The 21,189-nt window shown below is 34.3% G+C and overlaps 3 protein-coding genes across 3 annotated transcripts; 2 read left to right on the top strand and 1 right to left on the bottom strand.

Annotated features, from left to right (window-relative positions):
- The first annotated feature begins 1,630 nt into the window (after window positions 1-1,630).
- LOC105801729 (hypothetical protein) lies at window positions 1,631-2,678 on the top strand. Its single transcript, XM_012632983.2, has one exon. The coding sequence runs from the start codon at window positions 1,815-1,817 to the stop codon at window positions 2,502-2,504; it is 690 nt and encodes a 229-aa protein (XP_012488437.1). The 5' UTR covers window positions 1,631-1,814; the 3' UTR covers window positions 2,505-2,678.
- Window positions 2,679-7,841: 5,163 nt separating this feature from the next.
- LOC105801730 (serine/threonine-protein phosphatase 2A 65 kDa regulatory subunit A beta isoform) lies at window positions 7,842-14,271 on the top strand. Its single transcript, XM_012632984.2, has 13 exons — window positions 7,842-8,009; window positions 8,365-8,779; window positions 9,229-9,475; window positions 10,063-10,175; window positions 10,834-10,913; window positions 11,210-11,351; window positions 11,476-11,556; window positions 11,705-11,809; window positions 12,291-12,473; window positions 12,810-12,902; window positions 13,031-13,170; window positions 13,262-13,328; window positions 13,962-14,271. Exons 2-13 carry the CDS (start codon window positions 8,387-8,389, stop codon window positions 14,076-14,078), a joined length of 1,761 nt encoding a protein of 586 aa, XP_012488438.1. The 5' UTR covers window positions 7,842-8,009; window positions 8,365-8,386; the 3' UTR covers window positions 14,079-14,271.
- Window positions 14,272-15,065: 794 nt separating this feature from the next.
- LOC105801731 (aspartyl protease APCB1) lies at window positions 15,066-20,175 on the bottom strand. Its single transcript, XM_012632985.2, has 9 exons — window positions 19,355-20,175; window positions 18,188-18,305; window positions 17,680-17,909; window positions 17,346-17,585; window positions 16,787-16,940; window positions 16,605-16,690; window positions 15,994-16,108; window positions 15,653-15,725; window positions 15,066-15,380 (listed from the first exon to the last, which is right to left on the bottom strand). Exons 1-9 carry the CDS (start codon window positions 19,948-19,950, stop codon window positions 15,262-15,264), a joined length of 1,731 nt encoding a protein of 576 aa, XP_012488439.1. The 5' UTR covers window positions 19,951-20,175; the 3' UTR covers window positions 15,066-15,261.
- Window positions 20,176-21,189: the final 1,014 nt, after the last annotated feature.

Below are 21,189 nucleotides of genomic sequence, written 5' to 3'. Positions count from 1 at the left end.
ATTTGTAAAATATATAAAAAAACTATTGTAATAGTATTAGTTACGAGAATGGATGGTATGAAACTATGATTTCATGTCATCCTTATCTCTTTGCAAGAGGAGAATGACAAATCAAATTTTTTCTCCCGATTTTCAACTTTTTTCCTCCTGAAAAAAATTCAAATTCAATTAAAAATGTTAAAAATCAAAAGGAAAAATCTGATTAGTTATTTTCCTATTGGAAAGGGACAGGGATGACATGAAATCACAACTTTATATAATCATTTCCCATTATTTACATGGTAAAAATCAAATTATTTTAGTAATTGATGGATGATATTAAATTAATTGAGGGTTATAAAAAGTTGTCAACAATAAAAACGAACAGTGGTTAAAGCCTTTATTGACATTTTAATGACTAGGGTTGGAACCCTACCGATGTAAACTTATTTTGTAAAAAGAAAAAAGAAAAAAACAATTACAAAGAGTTTAAAATTGTGAGTAATTTAAAAATATTTCAAAAAATATATTTTTGTACTAAATTTATTTTTATGCAATATTTGATTTTTTTATACAATAAAATATCAAACTATCACACACACCCATTTAAGCCACATTATAGGCATAATTTGCAAATCGATTTATTTTTTGCGTACAATATTAAAACTTTTTGATACTATAGAATTTTAAACACACCCATTTAAACTATCCGACGTGCATAACCTGTGGATCGATCCCACCACAACCTTGGAGATATGATGAACAACCTTGATCAATAAGCTAAATGTTGGGGTTCTATGCAATATTAGATATTGTAATAACTTATTCAAAAATGGATATAGGTGAGCTGTATTTTAATACTATTGTACAAACCTTCGATTATTAGATTTTTATTTATTTTATTTAAAGATGATATAAAATTATGTAACTACGAAAGTATCATAATAATATTATTTATAATTTTAAAAAGATGTATTTCTATAATTCTATTATTGAATTGGTGACTCGATTCAGTAAAATGCTCCTATTAAATTATATAATTATTTTTGACAGTGTCGTATATTTATATAAAGAATTTGTTTTATCGTATCTTAATAATATTTATATATATTAAAACAATTAAATTGAATACCTAGTAATATAAAAAATCGGTAGATTAGTTGGAAACTGCGTGAGATATTTAAACAACTCAAAATAAAAACAAACAAACCTGAACAAGAAAGAAAAGAAAAGGGAAGAACATGTCAAAAATCAAAGCTTAAAAAAGGGCAAATTAATTATTATTTAAAAAAGAAAAGCAAATAGAAAAAAAGGCTGGACCTGCAAAAGAGAGCGATGTCCACGCCACCAGTGGATTCTCTCCCACCCTTGGAAACGGACTTCAAAGTTCTACATTTAAATTTAGTTAATTACTTAATTTGACAGAAAAAGCAGAAAAATCCAGAAAAAGCAAAAAAAAAAAAGCAGTGAATGACTCATCAAATAGACCTGCCTCCGCTCCGATCTACACGCGCCTGTCTTTGTCAAGAATTAATTATTTTTTATTTAATATTTTAAATTTGAATTTTCTTTTTATGAAATAAAAAAATGGATAAATTCAAAAATTGCCTCATGTTTGCAACCACTATATATTCACATTCCTTATCTCTTTCCCACTCACCCAATACCCCGTATTTTCTCTCTCTACACTTTCACTTTCTCTCTCTAGAAACCTTCTCTCTAAACAGTTTATTATATTTTTTTTCCAAATCCTTTATAAAATCACCAGTAACTCTCTGATTTGAAAACTGAGGGTTTTTTTTTTCTGCAATTTTTTTGGAACTGAAGGTTTACTAATGGTTATGGAGGATAACGAAGGAAATAAGAAGAGAGCCCGGGAAGAGTCAGAGGCTAACTCGGTGCCCAATACAAAACTCGCTCGAGTTGACTCGGACGATAATAAGGGTCCCGACTCCGACTCTCCCGAGGCTACTCGTGTAGAACCTGATCCTGATGATGGAGAAGATAATTTGCCGGAAACAAGGCATATACCGGAGGAATTGCTGAACATCCTCGACGATTCAGATCCGGTTAGTGGACCAGTTCCGGCGATTCAGGGACTCGATTCGGTCATCAGGAGTTTCGAAGAAGAGATCTTAATTCCGGAACAGGTGGCTTTACCGGAAATGGTATTGGATTCCGGCGAGTCGAGGCCGGAGTTAGGGTTTCTGTTTGAAGCTTCGGATGATGAACTGGGTCTGCCACCGAGTTTACCGGCGGTTGAGGTGGAGCAGAGATTTGAGACAGCCTTTGATGTGGATGAAGGTGGAGGGTCAGGTGGCGTTGGATTTGGGGAAATGATGGGGAATGAGTTCCCGATTCCGATCTACGAACCGTTTGAATTCGGAATCGGCGTTGACTCAGATACCAATAACAGTTTCCATAGTAATAATACCGGCGATTTCGTGGCGTTAGGAGGTTTGTTTGAACCGGCGGCTGATATTTCGGAGCTGACGTGGCGGCCTGAGTCACTTTCCGCCTTGTAGTGAAAATTAAATAAATAAAAAACAACCGAAACGGTTCGTTTTGGCTCCGTATACATCACGTGGACATATTCGTTTTTTTTGGGGGTAATTACACAAATATACATGTGGTCTAGATTTAGTTTTAAGCCTGAAATATCAGTTCTTAATCGTAATAATACGACATTTATTTAAAAATCTTCCGTCTATTTGTAATTTAAACTTAACACTGTTGATTAAATTTAATTTCTAGTAATATTTAGTTTTCTCGCTTAAATAATGATTTTGAAATAAAATTGTAATAAGTGTGTTTTTCTAATTCAATTAAAATAAACCATCTTTTAAATGCAAATTAAAATTTTAAATCTAAAATAACCTCTCGTTTTTCAGATGATGTTTATTACATTTCGGTTTAGGAATGCTGTTTTTTACTTTTATGAGTTTGAAGTTCCTTTTGTTAATAGTTTGAAGATTTTCTATTGCTGGTTTCATGATTTTTCTATGTTGAAGATTTATAATTTTGTTTTAGATATGTGATTTTCTTATGCTCTCCTTTATGTTAAATTTATATTTATATTTATAGTGTTTTCAAATTTTAAAATGTGTATTTAGAGTATTTTTTAATTTTAAAATTTCATATCAATAATTTTAATCAACTTAAAATTTGAAGGTTTAACTTTATTTTTAATATAAAAACATTTTCGGTTAGATTTTCTGGACAAGTATAACCATGTTAAATAAAAATTAATACAAATTATAAACAACAAGAATACAAAGTACAAATAATATAAAATTAAAAACAAATTAATACACACATATAAGAAAAAAGAAAAAGACAAAACAGCCGACCGTGTAATATAATAGTATATGTGACGGAGTTTACCTTTTGATTTTGTAATAAATTTTAGAATGAGTTAAATTCATTATTTAAATTTAAATTTGATTACTTAAGACTGTGAATGCGCTTTTCAATAAATTTTTAAATATATTTCATAAAACCATTCGTAACACTTTAAATATTTAAAGTTGAAGATATGGGGTAATTTATCAAAAAAGTCGTTTTTATTTTATTTTACCGAAATAGGTCGATTTTTAATTATTTACCGAAATGAACTATTTTCTGGGAAATCGCGTCCACGTCAGCGAGATGTCGAGTGCGATGTCAGGACATCAGCGTCCCGTCGGCAGCGACCTGCGGCGTGGAAGGAAATCGCTCCCTCAAGGACGCGATTTCCTTCCACGATTAGCGTGTCGCTACCGACGTGACGCGATGTCCTGCCACATAGCGCGTTTTTGGGGACGCGATTTTGACGCTTTTTTCACGTTTGGTTTTTTTAGCTTTTAGGGTTTATGGTTTAGGCTTTTTAGGGTTTTTAGGTCCCGTAATAAATTATTTCGAGTTGATGTTTCTGGTCAAATAGTATAAAATCGCTTCTACCAGGATGTTATTTGAGAAGAAATTGTGAAATCGCGCCATCGTGGACGCGATTTTGCTACAGTAGGTCATGTAATAAATATTTTTTGACGTTTCTGAGCAAATAATATAAAATCGACTCTACCAGGATGCTATTTGAGAAGAAATTGTGAAATCGCGCCCTCGTGGACGCGATTTTGCTACAGTAGGTCATGTAAGATTTTTTTTTTTGACGTTTCTAAGCAAATAGTATAAAATCGCCTCTACCAGGATGTTATTTGAGAAGAAATTGTGAAATCGCGCCCTCGTAGACGCGATTTTTCTACAGTAGCAAGTTTGGGCTGAGGCTATAAATTAAGTAGAAAATGTTCTTAGAATGCATAAGTCATAGCAGAAACAATTTAGTGAGGCTATGAAAGTTAGAGTTTCAAAATGAGTGAACTTATTAGTGCTGTTATTTACTACGATGGTGAGGTTTGCCACACCGAGAATGGTGTTGTTTTTTGTCGGAGAATACGGTGCGACTGTCATTTAACTAGAACATAGATTTGATAAAACTTCGTAAAAGAATTAGGCGTAAAATCTTCAGAACGACGCCAATGAAAGTTCTGTCAATCACGTATCGATTTTGTTCTTGTGTTGATCCGGTGACATATGACTCGTTCGACATAAAAGGTGCTCGTAGCTTGGAGGCAATGGTGCAGACTCATCTTGCTAGTGGAGCAATTTATATTGAGTTATATGTATAATTTACGTCGCCAACTGATGTACTTCCGTTCGGTGTTCAAGATGTATACACGACCCCTAGCAGACACTCGGTTAGCGGGTTACAAAATACGAAACGACCCATGTTTGGTGGCGGTGCGAATGCACATCCCCGCAAGACACTCGCCGGTGGATGGGACATGTCGTCGGTGCCTCGGCGTTTGATCTTTGGAAATACGTCTTCGGGAGGCGCATCAAGTTCTAGTGGATGGCAATCTACATCCAAATGGGGACGTTATCAAATGCCCAGAAGAAGGGATGACGGACTACCTACGACGTCAACCGGTGAGGGGACGTCGTACGCTGCAGATGATTGTGGGTTAGAAGATAACTCCGATGTGGATCCACCTCGAGAGCCCGGGCCGGATGGTGCAGAAGTGGGATTATTTTCTAAACCGCAGCCGATTCCAACAGAGGGTGAAGATGCTGAAAGGAGTTCAGGTGAAGAAGAAAATCCACGATTCAGAGCATACTCACCTCCAGCCCACATGCATAATGTCGATCTGTCAGCGGACGATGCGTTAGAGTTTCCAGATCTACCACACTGGTTGCGCGATTGTATAAGTTTGGGGGTAGATTTCGGTGAACTTGAAGTTGGTAATCAGTTTACCAACAAGGATAGTTTTATTGGTGCTTTGAAACAGCATAGCATAAAAAACGGCGTTAATTACTACGTCGTTAAATCAAAATCTGATAAGTTTGAGGCGAAGTGTGCGGTGCAAGACGGCACATGTTCATGGAAAATCGTCGACTCGTTAAGGAAAAGAACAGGGTTATGGGAGATAAAAAAGTACAAAGGTCCACATACATGTGCTGCAGGTACATGATTGAATGTTCCGGGAATAAATATTATTTTGCAATGTTGCATTGTTTAATGTACTCCCTCTGTAGGTGTTTTACAAGATCATCCTAAAATGGATTCAGCTATGTTAGCTAGCTTGATACTGCCCACGATAAAAGCAGATCCTAGGACTTCAGTGCCGGTGATAATTGCCAATATCCGTAGCCAAATTGCTAGATTGGGCAGACTCGGTGTCTGGGTGCCCGTCCACCGGCAATCCCAACTGCAGACTGACATCTTCTAGAGTGATAGTGCACTCTCTACATGGAAGATGGAATGTGTGCGTCTCGAGTCTCCACCTCTCGATCAACGCACTGATCAATTTCGGGTCCAACTTGCATCCTCAGCCTACCGTCGCCACGTGCCAAAAACCCACTTCCCGCAGGTAGTTCTGTACTAACGGTAATGGAGGAGCTTGCATATTCCGGATATTGCATTCCAATACCCGATCTTCAGACTTTTATAACAAATAATAAATTAATAATTATCTAAAAATAAATAAATAAATAAATCTTAAATAATATTTAAAAATTAAATTTAATACTTACCATTTTCATTTGCTCCACCGATATGTGATTCCTATCAAGACGAATTAATGATCCGGCCATTGATGAAAATATAAAAAATTTAAAATTATTTTAAAAATATAAAAATTTAAAATTATTTTAAAAATGAAATTGAGGGAAATTGAAATTAAATATGGATTTGAGAGAATTTTGGAAGGAAATTGAGAGGAACTTGAAATTAAATATGGGTTTGAGAGAATTTTAGAAGGAAATTGAGAGAATTTTGGAAGGAAATTGAGAGGATTAGAGAGGAAAAATTAGATAGGATTTGTATGTGAAAAAAAATAAAGGGGTGGGGGTATTTATAGTTTTTTTTACCGTTAGGGAACAACGGTCAAAATTTTGACCGTTGGGATACTTCATTCACGTTTGACCTACATCAGCGTCCACGTCGTAGCGACCTGGCGGCGTGGACGCGATGTCTCCGACATCGCACTCGACATCGCTGGCGGCGTGGACGCGATTTTCCGGAAAATGGCCCATTCCGGTAAATAATAAAAAAATCAGCCCATTTCGATAAATTTAAAAAAAACCCGACTTTTTTAGATAATTTTCCCGAAGATATGATGTATTTAAGTGTAATAAATCTGGCAACATTTAAAATAATAGCAGCAAAATAGTTTATATATAAGGTTCAAGTCATATGTCCAATTCAAGACACTTCTTCTCTTATTCTTTTTTAATATTTTTTAAATCTGATCAATAATTGAACAGATTATTATTTAATTAAAAAATTATTAAAAATGTAAAAAATTAAAAAAGAAGATTCAATTCAAAATTACTTTTAAATCAATTCCTCAACCAATTTTTTATTCAATCGATCCAATCTGATTCAAATAAAATTGCTTTTCTCTTGTCTTTGTACCTCAAAACGTACCATTTTCTCAACATGGATCTCTGTAGGTATTGTTATGCCGACAGAAATATATGCCGGAAAAGATATTTGAATGCAGCTCCAGTTGCATCATGTTTATCTGACTGGCTTGCATACATGAAGCAGGAACAAAAAAAATTCAATCTTAGCTATAATAAAACAACATATATGTCAGAAATATATTTTTCTTTCTCTTTTCTGAGGCATTCAAATATACCATCTTGTTTATCTAGCCAAGGGCTTGCATTTGTCAGAAAATGGTGGGTTCTGAGGTACAGTACAGGGAAGAGAAAAGAGAGAAAAAAAGAGTGTTAGGATAGTTACAAAAAAAAGTTCTTAGAGTAATTAAATTAATCAATTTTTTTAAATAATCAAAATAGTAACGACGTTAATTCAAGGTGACTTATTATATAATCACGAAATCACCCTTACAATGAAGTAAAAAATATTTATTCCATAAAATAAAAATCTTAAAACTTTATTCTTTTCACAAAATTTTAAAGTTTATTTTAACATTTATAAAAAAAGTATAATAAATTTAATGTTTATTCCAAACATCTCTATTGGGATAAAATTTCCGTCTCAACCCTAATTGGAGGTTGCTAAATATTGAACACAACGTCTTATGTCATATAATATAATATTTTTATTAGTAGGTTAGGAAGTAAAATATAATTTAATTACTTTTATATTTTAAAATATTTTGTATAATTGTATGGTTGGGGTCTATAAAATTCAAAATATAAACATTTAGGTCAAGCTGTAAAATATTCAAAATTAACCTAAATCTAATATAATTATCTCAATATTTAGAAATGTAATAATATTTTTTAAAAGTAGGAATGTAATAAGTTGAACTTATTAACTAGATATAGTAGAAACATAGAAAAAAGTGAAAAGAAAAGTTGTGGCGCCGAGTAATTTCCCACAAATTAAGTCTTCAAAAAAAAAAAAAACACTGAATTTAAAAAATCTACCACCTTTTACAGATCAAAACCCTCTTAATTTCTCCGCTTAAGGATCAGATCGGGTTTCGAACGGTCGCGCTCTTAACTCGAACCCTCGAAAGGTACTTGTTTTTTCCTTGCTATTTCCCGGTAAGAAAATTTTGTTCTCAGAATTATAAACCTTCTTCTTGTTTTTGTTGGTCGTTTTCAGCTTTAGCCGTTTTATGTTTCAAAGATTTTTCAAATTATTTGGAAATTTTTATAGATTGGTTCACTTTGTTTTAGCACTTATTAGGGTTTCGTCTTATCCTACTTTTTTGCAATTAGTGCGTGGTTAATATCATTCCTCTCACTCTTTTAACACTCTGTTTAGTTGCTTAGGGCATGCAGGAAAAGGTGTATGATTGACTTGGGTTACTACGTAGTTCTGGTTTTTTAACTGTTATTGATTATTTTGAGTTTATTTGTATATTTTAGGTGTAAAATCTTGTGAGTTAAGATGTCAATGATTGAAGAGCCTTTGTATCCCATTGCGGTGTTGATTGATGAGCTCAAGAATGAAGATATCCAGCTTCGTTTGAACTCGATTCGTAGACTTTCTACTATTGCACGTGCACTTGGGGAAGAAAGGACTCGGAAGGAATTGATTCCGTTTCTGAGTGAGAATAATGATGACGACGATGAAGTTCTACTTGCTATGGCAGAAGAATTGGGGGTTTTTATTCCTTATGTTGGAGGTGTGGAATATGCTAATGTATTGTTACCTCCATTGGAGACTCTTTGCACTGTTGAGGAAACTTGTGTGAGGGATAAGGCTGTGGAGTCATTGTGTAGAATTGGTGCGCAGATGAGGGAGCAGGACTTGGTTGAGTATTTTATTCCACTAGTGAAGGTTGGTGTTCTGATTTGTGTTTCCATTTTCCTTATGCATAATGCATAATGCATTTTGTATTCAATATTCTTTTTATGTTCATTGAGGTAGTAATTCGGAAGTTGAATCCTGAATGTGTTGAAATGCAGATGCATGATATAGTTTTTTCTATCTTCTTTTCTTTATCTTAGGGAAGATGAGGTAAAATACTGCAACAAGTAACTACATGAATTTGATGAAGTTTTGATTTTGCTTTAACATTTGTGTGGTGAAAGAATGGGAAAAGAAACATTTTTTTGTGTTTCTAAATTAGGAATATCATGCTGGTCTGCTTTAAACTAACAACCAGGACATGTTATTCTTTATATATGCTCAAATCAGTTTTTAGATGTAATACTAATTAATACTTATTTGGAACTAAAAATAGACTCATTGTTGTTCCTTTGAATGTGGTAATCGCATACTACCAGAGATTGGCTGCTGGTGAGTGGTTTACAGCTCGAGTTTCCTCGTGTGGATTGTTTCATATTGCATACCCTAGTGCCCCGGAGGCACTAAAAACTGAATTAAGAGCGATATACAGTCAGCTTTGCCAAGATGACATGCCAATGGTTAGGAGATCTGCTGCGACCAATCTTGGAAAATTTGCTGCTACTGTAGAAGCACCTCATTTGAAGGTGGACATCATGTCTATGTTTGATGATTTGACACATGATGGTATGTAGATTGCCTAATTTATTCATTTTATTCTAATTATGGTTACTTGTTTTGCTGGTAAATCATTGTTGACTCTATGCTTTAAAATAAATTATATGGATAAAAGTGCAGGGTAAGTGATTTGAGTTAAACAATACTAGTTTGAATAGTAGTTAAACAATACTAGTTTGAAATCTTGAAGGGAGAGTTTAGTGGCATTTATGATGTTTCTCATCCGTTTAGAAGGGAATTGGGAAAGGGGGTAGTTATTAGTTCCTTTAGTTCTAAGGAATGTTGCCCTTCTTTTGATATTTAAAAAAGAAAATAGACAGTTATTGAGAGTCACCCAAAATACATCATAGTATATTTGAGCAGTTTTACCAACTCCAGCATCTATAACCATTTTTTCTCCTTCACTGAAACAAATTTATCAAATTATTGATGAAATTTATTTATTTTGCATGCTTAAATAACCACCCTGTATCTCTATAATTTATCACTGTTCTTTGCTGATTATGCATTTTAGTTTGCAGATTTACTTTTCCAGTATTGTTATCAAGTTCTTACTTACCAGGCCTCTAAACTTATTTCCTATTTTTATACTGCAGATCAAGATTCTGTTCGCCTATTGGCTGTTGAGGGTTGTGCAGCTCTTGGAAAGTTGTTGGAACCCCAAGATTGTGTAGCACATTTTCTCCCTGTTATAGTTAATTTCTCACAGGTAGACCATGTTGTTTAAGTTCATTGCATCTCTAGAAAACTTCAGAAAAGCATTTTCCGTAGTCATTGCGGAGGTTGGGAACTTCTTTGACCCATTCCTCTAAGGTCAAGAATTAAACTTAGCCGCTGTTCTTTAGAACTCATGACGTTCCTGGATCCCAGCTGTTATAAAAAGCATTGGTGTCAGTGGTCATCTTGCTTCCATGGCCAGTTTTGCATCTGCAAAATGGTTCTGGATATCTTTGAATAAAAATGGATTATCACTATCTTTGATTCTACCACAAATAGCATTTTATCCGTTTTGTTTAAGGTCTTCAATCTGCGCTTTGCTGATCCAGTGGGATGTTTCATATCCTTTGTTTTAAGTTTTAACCAACTTCTTGAAACTATGGTTTTTGATTCACCCTACTAGAAATTGATTAACCTCTAAGGTTATAAATTTTTTTATATGCTTCACAATGTTCATTTGGTAGAATGCATCCTGTACTAATTTTAAGTCAATATATTTAGTTCTTAATTCTTGCTTCTTGAAGTGAAAAAAAATGGAAAATTATTATTCTCTAAATTTATATTTACCTTTCTCCTCTCTCTCTTTTACTGTTCTTCACTTCGGTAATTTATATGAGCAATTTTTTGAATTGGCATTACTCGGGTTCTAGGATAAGTCTTGGCGTGTTCGTTACATGGTCGCAAATCAATTATACGAGCTGTGTGAAGCTGTCGGACCTGAGCCTACTAGGTAATCTCTACAATTATGTGGCAATAGCAATTATAAATTTTTTTGACTTCTATTGTTATCCCTGTTAGGGTTATCCAATTTCACCTTCCTGTTCCCCCTGATCTCTACGGATGAATTTATTCATTTCCTCGCTATTTAATTGGAATTTGATGCTATTGTCTTAGGTTCTTTATCAATTATAATGCTCTGGTCATTCAGAAGTGATTTTTGTTAGCATTTGCTTTTCTATGAACCTTATCTTAGTGATGAGTTTGTTAGTTATCAATCAAATGATGTTGTAAGGTTTACATGTTTAGGTCGGAACTAGTACCTGCTTATGTTCGCCTACTTCGTGATAATGAAGCTGAAGTGCGGATAGCTGCTGCTGGAAAAGTAACTAAGTTTTGCCGAATTCTGAATCCAGAACTAGCTATTCAGCACATTCTTCCTTGTGTCAAGGTAAAAGTACTCTTGGAAGACCTTGCCTACTTAATCCAAGGTTTTTCTTTATTTGATGAATTAATCTAGTTCTTCTGCATCCTGGATATTCACTGTCTAAATTTTTTAATGCTGCCTATTGCAGGAACTATCTACGGATTCATCCCAGCATGTTCGATCTGCTTTGGCCTCAGTTATAATGGGAATGGCACCTGTTTTAGGGAAGGTAGTAATTCCGTATTGTTAATCTTATGTGGATTCTACAAAAAAAATGTTTCTTATTTTTCTATTGCATCCATTCTATGCATGTTGCCAACTTTCATTTGCTCCCCCCCCCCCCCCGAGTATAACATAATCTCCTTTGATGGTTGTAGGATGCGACCATAGAGCAATTGCTTCCAATATTTCTTTCTCTTCTGAAAGATGAATTTCCAGATGTCCGACTGAACATCATTAGCAAGCTTGATCAAGTCAACCAGGTAGGTTATTCTTAAGATATAACTTATGATTTTTCAAGAACAATATCAACGTTTTCTTTATCTTCTATATACAGTTCCCCCCCCATCTTTTGGTGATACTGTTCAACAGTTTTTATCATATTATCTTCTTGGATGCATGCCAATCTGTCAATCTCAAATGAGTGGTGGAAATTCCTCCATGCTTGGTCAATCCCTTTAAATAAAGATGTTAAATTTCTGTTGATGTATTAAGGTCTTCCCCCCTAACATGAATCTCTGGGATTTGGATTCAATGATGTGTTGTAAATGAAATTTTTGGTTCAAACAAGGGAACTAATAATTTTTGGTTCAAGCTTAGGTGATGTGTCATTTAAATATTTGACTGCCAGTTATCATCTGTTGTTTGGTGCACCAGTTGGAAGAACTGCTTACTATGAGCATGTTAGTGAATATCTCTCTCTTATATTCATTTGCAGCTTAGTTAATATAGCTGTCATGGCAGGTGATTGGAATTGATCTGCTGTCGCAGTCCCTATTACCAGCCATTGTGGAGCTTGCAGAGGATAGACACTGGAGGGTTCGGCTTGCGATAATAGAATACATCCCTTTATTGGCAAGTCAGTTGGGTGTTGGCTTTTTCGATGACAAACTTGGTGCACTCTGCATGCAATGGTTGAAAGATAAGGTGCAAAGAACTTTGATATGGAGCAAAAATGGCATCATGCATCTTTCTTTATGATCCCATCCCGGTTTAATTGTCTCGTAATTAAGTATATGCCAATGCCAATCTGTAATTGCTCCCTGCTTATTTGAGAGTCCACAATTGGATGTTGTTCTTACTAATTTTATAATAAAATCAGTGGTTTCTGGTGGAATAGGAGAGAAAACTAATGTTTAAAACTATTTTGTCTGCTTGAGGGTCTACTTACATATTACCAGTCTACCTTTAAGAGGTGATACTAGGACATGATGTGTGATATTTCAAAGTAAACTTAGCTAACTTCATTGGTTTTCGTTGTAGGTTTATTCCATTCGTGATGCTGCTGCTAATAATGTGAAGCGCCTGGCTGAAGAATTTGGACCAGATTGGGCAATGCAGCATATAGTTCCACAGGTTAGTCTGGTTGTCTAAACAATACCTTGTTTCCCTGTTTTTGTAATTCTAAACAAGTGAAGATAAAGTAGACATACTAAGATTTTGGTTCTCGATATGATGTCTCTTTTTGGTAAATCCATTTACAGGTTTTAGACATGATTAACAATCCTCATTATCTGTATCGGATGACCATTCTACATGCAATTTCTCTACTTGCCCCCGTTATGGGCTCAGATATTACTTGCTCAAAACTTCTCCCTGTGGTTATCAATGCTTCAAAAGATAGGTAATGCTGGTGCATCCTGAAGTTTGATTTAAAAGCTTATTTGTTTGAATTGTTTGATTCGGCTTATGAAGCTAAAACTTGCATGACACAGGGTACCCAACATCAAGTTTAATGTGGCCAAGGTGCTGCAGTCACTTATTCCTATTGTTGATCAATCTGTGAGTAAATTTATCTTACTTTAATAATTATCATGTGTTAATATTTTTATATTTGTTTTTTCCCTTTAAATACATTATACATTGAGTGTGCTTAGTTTAATTTCTCCTGTTTCTGAAATTTGGTAGATGTTTCACTTACCTAAAAAAGTGAAAGAAATGTTATATGCGAATCAACAAGGGGTAGGGGTGTAATTGAGCCGGAGCTGAATCGAAATAGTGGCAAGCTCAAGCTAGACTTGAAATTTGAGGCTTGATACTTGGCTTCAGTTCAATTAGACATCAATTGCTATGCTTGAGCTTGATTAAGCTAGTTTGTACTTAAGCTCTTTCTATGTAATGAGCGTATAAATATAATTAATATAAAAATATATTAAAATGAAAAGCTCTATTAAACTTGTGAGCCGTTTGAATTGAGTATTAATGTGCTTGAATTTGGCTCCATCAAAAGATTGAGCTTACTTGCTTGATAATTATCGAACTGAATTTGAGTTGTTCTCGAATAGCTTGCGAGCAGCAGTATCACACGCTAATAATGAGGGAAAGTAAAAAAGGAAAAAGAAAGCAAGCTTGTATTCCATGTTACCCGGATTTGGAATTATTAGTGTTTAGTAAAATTGATGATGAATAATACAGGTGGTGGAGAAGACGATCCGTCCATGCTTAGTTGAATTGAGTGAGGATCCTGATGTGGATGTGAGGTTTTTCGCCACTCAAGCCCTAGAGTCATGCAATCAGGTCATGATGTCTTAGCTTTTTCTCACAAGATTCTCTTTTAACTCTTTTTTTCTTTTCTTTTATTGTTCCTCTCTCTGCTGCTAAGATCCTTTTCAGACTTGCTCTTCATTGCTAAGAAAATTGTGTAGGCTTATATCTGGATTATCCCATCACATGGCTTTTACTTTTACTGTTATTATTCTAATGATCGAAGTAAAGAAATTCTTGATGTGGTACTGGTATTATTACACATACAAGATTAGAAAAAAAGGGCAACAAATAATTAAACTTAGCAGCCATACCTGATTGGGGATGATGCACATCAGCAATGCATGAACTTGGGGTATTTCACAGATTTTTGAAAATAACTTGAACAATCGGAAATCGTGATGGCGGTGAGGATATTATTCAAACCCCAAGACCTTAGTTTAGTTGATTTACATAGTTACTTTTATGGGATGGTACAATTTTGAAGCTATATTTTCAGTATTTGTAATTCGTTATCTATTATGACATTTAATTGTCAAAATGAAGTTATTGTTCCCCTTGGGTGCATCAAAATACCGTATTCTGCTGGTAGACTCGTCTTACAAAATGCTCGATCGACTTCTTGGAGAATTCGATAGTTTTAAGACTTATATGGAAAAATTAATTGAATAAGCAATTTATTCAAGCACGTAATAGCCCAAGTGGTACCATATATACTTATATGCTATAGGTTACCCCACAAGTCTTGATACGCTCACATTTTGATTATGCTATTTCAACTGAGAATGTCAATTATGTGTATTTTTTTATTATTTTTATATCAAATAAATTTTTGTAACTTATTCAACATAATCAGTACAGCATGAGAAGCATTGAACTGAGCACGCATTTTTACATTACAGATAGCGACCGAGTCTATATAGTATTATGTGGGATAAATTTATTAATGGCTGGCTGGTTGGTGTCTAAAGTGTAATAAGCTCTTATGAATATACACGCATGTTTTTCAACATAATCAGTACAGCATGAGAAGCATTGAACTGAACACGCATTTTTACATTACAGATAGCGACCGAGTCTATTTAGTATTATGTGGGATAAATTTACAAATGGCTGGCTGGTTGGTGTCTAAAGTGTAATAAGCTCTTATGAATATACACACATGTTTTTCATCTACTTAAGTTGCAATTGTGTCATAACAATAATAGTAATGATAGATGCCAGTCACTAGCTATCCTTCAAAGAAGGGAAGGCTCTTGAATCTACTAGGCTTCCCACAACCCGATGGACCCCAGCCTATCTTCTGCTTCTCATTATCATAAACCACCAATTGCCCCCTCAGTGATATATCTGCAAATACATACAGAGAAAAGAATTCGACAAAATGTAGGTCTGTCAGTTTATTTTCTTGAACGAAACATGCATATTTTCCAAAAGGAGAGCTAAAAGTTCTGTTTCTCGCATTACCTACCTAGGGAAGAGGATGTTTTGACATGTTAAAACTATATTAAAAGCCAATCAAAGATTATGAACTATGTTAAACTTTTCTAAAGCAATACAATAAGCTGAATAAAAGGTTTTGGTCATTCATACATGCAAGTACTAGTGAAAACTATTCTAACCTCCAAGTATAAATGTGGATCCATCATGTACATTGTTTCCATCCAGGATGCCCAAGCATGCATTACCCTTCTTCTGCATTACAGGAAACTGCATCATAAAGGGCTTCCATGGAACCATCTTGTGTGAAAATAAACTTTGTTATTCAGACTCGGGTACGAGTCTTGAATATGGGTAAATGTCCCAAACGTGGGACAGGTTTAAAATTTTCTTCAATATGGGTATGCCCTTTTATCCCGATAACCAAGTTCAAATGTGCATCAAGCACATGAACTTCAAGAAAAATGAAAAGTTGGAGCAACAAAGAAAAGAAACTAGTCCTTAGTAGTTGGGAAATCCTTACACTAATGATCAAGTACCCTTCTGGAGGAATATGAAACTTCTTGGATATAATCCACCATTTGCTCCCAAACTGAAGGGTTAAAGTCTTGAAGTACTTGTTAACATCCATAATAGTTCTGCATCCAGAAATATAAGAATAAAAAGTTCAAGCAACCGAGAAACAATTCTTTGCTTCTTATCCCTTACAAAAGCCATTAGAACAGGCTACGTGCAAAATTTCTCCTCAGCTGAAAACAATATGAAAAGAAAAATGGTAAATGTACTTGAGAGACCTGGATCAATTTAGTCCCTGTACTATTAAAAAGAATCAAATAAGGCCAAATTGGTAGAGTTAACACTTACTGTTTAAAAAATATCATTTTTTGAAGTTTTTATGGTTCTGTAAATAAAATCTTCTGTAATTGGAAAAAGATAATTTTCAAGACATGTTTTATATAGTAAATGTTAACTTTGTTCCAAACTGGACTTATTTGATTCTTTTAAATATCATATGGACTAAATTGATTCATTTAATAGTAGAGGGACTAATTTGATTCAGTCCCTATAATACAAGGACCTCCCAGGTACTTCAACCAAGGAAAAATCTACCTATTGAAACAACAGATAGGCTACCTGATAGGAAATGGAGCCCGCCAACAGACTGGAAGTGTTGGATCTGATGCATCTTGGATAAATCCTAGCTCGGAAACCTCACTAAGCTGCATCAAGTAACAGGTAGTCAATACAGTTAGATGGAAAGTCTTTCTAAAAAAGTGACTTTGTCTTTCAATCGAGCTGAAGATGGAAATGCTTACAGAAGAGACCAATTCGGCATATGATTGTTTTGTGAAGTACGTATAAGAACTGCCACTGTCAAACACAACTCTTGCCTTGTCGCTGTCTTTTGCACCTAAACTTAGGGAGCTACTTCCGTAATTGATTTTCACAAGTTGTGTGTGGTAAAATTCTCTGAAGGTATATAATCAAATTCAAAACAGAAGTAAGAGCTCAAAGCTGAAGAGGAACCGAACAGCAGACGAGAAATTGCAGAAGTTAAATGACAAAATAGTTAAGTGATTATAACAATGAAAAGCTAAAGGAGAAGGGACAGTGCAAAGCTTCCTAACTGAACAACAACTAGTGTAGATGCTGATTGCGACATTTACAATAAATAGCCTCATATTTGCAAGGATATATGTCCAAAAACTAACCTTTGTTACAACATAGTGAAGATGGAAAAATTAGGGTATATAGGCTTTTCTAGGCTAGGCTACTTAGTAGTTATTTAGATCCGAAACCCATTTTATGTAGAAAACAAGAAAATTTCTCAAGGAAGCATAAACAAGATGCAAAGTTTCAGAGATTCATGCTCACATTAAAGGGCTTCCAAGCATAGGAACCCATGACATGCCCCAGTTTGGTACAAAATCATCACCTAAGAACATATATCCGCCGGAAGCGACATCTGTTGCAAGGCAATGACCAACCACATTGTTAATAATCCCTTTGCTTGCCAATTGAGAAGGCAAGCTAACTTTAGCCTTGCTTAGTCCAAGAATTCCATCTGTCTTTGATAGTGTGTTCAAAAGTATGCCTTGTTGATCATATGCGCACCTTAGGACAGATAAATTAAAAAGTTATTCACACATATTGGGAGGAAGATTAGATGGATGAATACCCAATAGTCAAGTATGTTGAGAAAAGATACCCGAAAACAACATCTAAGTTGGTAATTGATCCATTTGGATTCACTAAGTGAAGCTTATCTTTTGCAAGAACCCCCAGGGAGGAGCTACGATCAGCATATTCAATCTCGTAGTCACACTGTTGGCAAGTTTCACAAATTTGAGGCTTCTGATTCTTTTGTACCTCCATGCACATTGAGTCCCCTGATGCTACGATATTGACTTTTGTGGGTTTGTATAGAGGATTTGCTCCCTACATCAACCGTATCCATTAGAGTATGCACGATCCGTCGATCCCTATTTCAAACATGACGAATGTTTGGGGTTTATTTCTTATTTGACGGCCTTATCTTGGTAATTGCTCGTTTTCCCTCCATCTAAGCTCTGTTTTAAGTGTTTTCATTGTTCAAATAGCAACTAGGAATTCATTACATCAGCTACCAGTATACTTCTAGAATGATTAGTGTAATTTAATGATACCATCTATATATGCACAAGATAAAGACTAGTAGACAGTGAGAAATGCGTTACCTTGGCACAACTGCTGCAAGGAGCATCGCATTGAATCCATGTTAAGTCACTCCCAGTATCAATGTCAAGAAAATAACGTCTTTGAGGATTCCCAAGAAGCATGTATGTGAAGTACAATCTGAAAAATTATAAAGAAAAATCACACATTAAGCAAACAATAAAAGTTATAGCTAATAACGAGTAGTTGACAACAAATTACAAGAACCACAATCAACTTCATCTTGTATCTCCTGCAGTCAATCTCTAAAGGAAATACACAAGAACTATCGCCACAGCAACATCTTTTTTAAGCTTTGGGTTAATGATAACTTTTACAAGATTGACATTTTCAAAGAGCAGCTGCAGCATGATCTATAACTAGCACTTCTGTTGATATATCTTCGTAAGACAAATTCCCAAACATACTCTGCCAATTGGTTTGAGCATTCATATAAACACCCTTCCTACTTGTAGTTGCATAAAACAAAGGGTAAAGCTTTTATACAGGAAACTTTAATGCTCCGTTTGGAAACTTGAATTTGAAAATTTGGATTTGGATTTCAATTATTATGTAAATAGTAAGAATGAAATGCATATATTATATTCAAATTAGTCTAGACTCAGTCTAATATATATTAGAAAAGTATAATCACAAGGAAATGTCAAATCCAAATATATTTTACGGATTTCAAATTCATTACTAAATAGGCTTCTAGCAAATCCATGGATTTAAGAAATCATCATAAAGGTTACATTTCTATATAATTTACTACTCAATTTACACTATTTTTTGAAATCCAAATCCAAATCCAAATTCTGAAATCCTAGTTCCCAAACGCTACCTAAAGAAAAGGAGTATTGTAGCAATGCTTTTATTTCGTGTCGACAATGGCCCAAAAAAACAGTGACTAATAATTATAATTATGGAAAGAAGAAGCATTCTTAATGAACGAATCCAACAAAGGTAATTTAAAGATATGAAACGAGACAATCACATTGGTTTTCATAGCTCTCAAATGTACAACAAAGAACAGTATAAAGCTGGCTGCTTGTAATCCAACACAAAGTTTCCTTTTTTTTTTTTTTTGGCACCTTAGCGTCACAAGCAAAAACTTGAATTGCCCTAAAATCAACATCTATTTCTCTAATCCATGATACTAAAGAAAAAGAAACAAGATTTAAACATACCCATCCGGATAAACATTCCCCCTAACAGGCAAAATAGTAGCAGATGAATCCATCACAATAGAATTAGCAGCCACCAATTTGTTAACCATCTTAGTCTCCATTGCACCCCCATTAATCGAAACCACCAAATTCTCCTTATCAACAACATCCACAAACCTCCCCAACTTGAGCTCCAAATCAGCAGCCCCCAGTTTATGATACAAAGGAAAGATAAAAGACTGTGGCTTATCATCATCATCATTATCGTTGGAATTCTTCAGCTCTACAAAAGTACTAGAAAAACACGAACTATAAAGAAGAAGAGCAAAAAGAGAGACACCCAGAAATCCTAACAGCTTTCTGGGGTTTTCAGAAAAGAACCCAGAGAATGAGAATCCAAGTTGAGGACTTTGGGATGAAGGTGGAGGTGATGATACAACACGGGTTGTTGGCAAAACCTGGTCTGGCTCTTGGGTTGTGAGGGATTGAGGTAAAACATCATTAGTAAGTGTAAAAGCTGTGATGGTTTTGCCAAAAGAAGGGTTGTCAGATGGTGGAAGAGTGATTATCACAACACCTGTTACTTGTTGTTGAGGCCTTTCATCATCAAAATCCATCTCTCTCAGTGTTTTTCTATTTGATGATCAGATTAAGAGGAGAAATTGGGGAGTTTTGGGGAACAATTTGTGATTGTATTGTGTTACGGAAGAAGAATGTTGTCCATTGGACGAGAAATGGGGAGGTTTTGATCCTAGGGAGAGATGCAATGTAAACGGAGGCTTTGAACTGGAATTGGAATTAGAATAGTTAAAAAGTCGATTCGTTTCCAAACTACAAGTCAACGTGAAGTTTTATGTAAAGCGACGCATTGAATAGAAAATAAAGTATCATTTCTACTTTAATACAATGAAAGATCCCGGAAAGGATCATTTCAGCTCTGACTTGTCCTCTTTCATGAATATGAATATAATTATATTTTACTTTTTTACTTAAAAAATAAATAAACGAATTTTCATATATTAGATAAAAAATAAATTAATCTTTCTATTAAAATTCACTGTTAAAAATATATAACAATAATAATTTATTCTAAATATACCATCACCGTACTTTTATTGTTTTCTATTTTAATAATAAAATTATATTCATTCAACATAAATAATAATAATTCTCGATATCTGTGGGAGAATAAAGTCACGCTTGATTTTGAGGTTTTCTTATTTTTTTAAAACATATATATTGTATTTATGTATTTGAACTTGTTTCAACTTTGCAGAACTATTTTAATGAAAATAATAAGAACATTTCTTTTATTGTTTTTAAATCTTCACATTTTTATTTTTATTGTCGGTTTTTACAAATTGTTTTGACATTTGCTTTTAGTTTTTAGTGTTTTTCATTTTATTAAAGAAAATGATCTCTATATTAATTTTATCCAATTATTATATATGATTATGAAAATACGCCTTGGATATTGATGTATTGTGATATCAGTAGCATGAACATAAAGCACGTTTAGTAAACACCATTCAAAAGTATAAAACATCGTAAAGCAAGTTTTGCAAAAGAACAAATACATTCGATCCAACCATGAAACTAGTTTAGCAAAAAATTAAAGTCCCATCGTGTGATCCCAACTTAAGGGAAAGAACACAATATCAGCAATTAACAAGAAATTGAAAAAATAGGGTAAAAATATCATAGAAGCTCCCCTGCTAAAAGTCAGACTGTATTTTACTCTTTTACTAAAAAAATGAACAAATTAATCTTTGTATGTTAAATCAAAAAGCAAATTGATATTTTCTATTAAAAATTTCATCCATTAGAATGGTTAAAATGGATAAAACTGGTATGAC

The sequence above is a fragment of the Gossypium raimondii genome, chromosome 11 (assembly GCF_025698545.1).
Source record: "Gossypium raimondii isolate GPD5lz chromosome 11, ASM2569854v1, whole genome shotgun sequence".
NCBI classification, from domain to species: Eukaryota; Viridiplantae; Streptophyta; class Magnoliopsida; order Malvales; family Malvaceae; genus Gossypium; species Gossypium raimondii.
This window is presented reverse-complemented; position numbering and strand designations above follow the sequence as displayed.

Bases quoted from the DNA above. Each gene is read 5' to 3' on its own strand.
- LOC105801729 (XM_012632983.2), top strand. From the start codon at position 1,815: ATGGTTATGGAGGATAACGAAGGAAATAAGAAGAGAGCCCGGGAAGAG.
- LOC105801730 (XM_012632984.2), top strand. From the start codon at position 8,387: ATGTCAATGATTGAAGAGCCTTTGTATCCCATTGCGGTGTTGATTGAT. The intron at 10,176-10,833 runs GTAGACCATGTT...CTCGGGTTCTAG, and splicing joins TTATAGTTAATTTCTCACAG to GATAAGTCTTGGCGTGTTCG. The intron at 13,171-13,261 runs GTAATGCTGGTG...TGCATGACACAG, and splicing joins ATCAATGCTTCAAAAGATAG to GGTACCCAACATCAAGTTTA.
- LOC105801731 (XM_012632985.2), bottom strand. From the start codon at position 19,950: ATGGATTTTGATGATGAAAGGCCTCAACAACAAGTAACAGGTGTTGTG. The intron at 18,306-19,354 runs GTATGTTTAAAT...ATAATTTTTCAG, and splicing joins GGGAATGTTTATCCGGATGG to ATTGTACTTCACATACATGC. The intron at 16,691-16,786 runs GTAAGCATTTCC...TACTTGATGCAG, and splicing joins ATGCCGAATTGGTCTCTTCT to CTTAGTGAGGTTTCCGAGCT.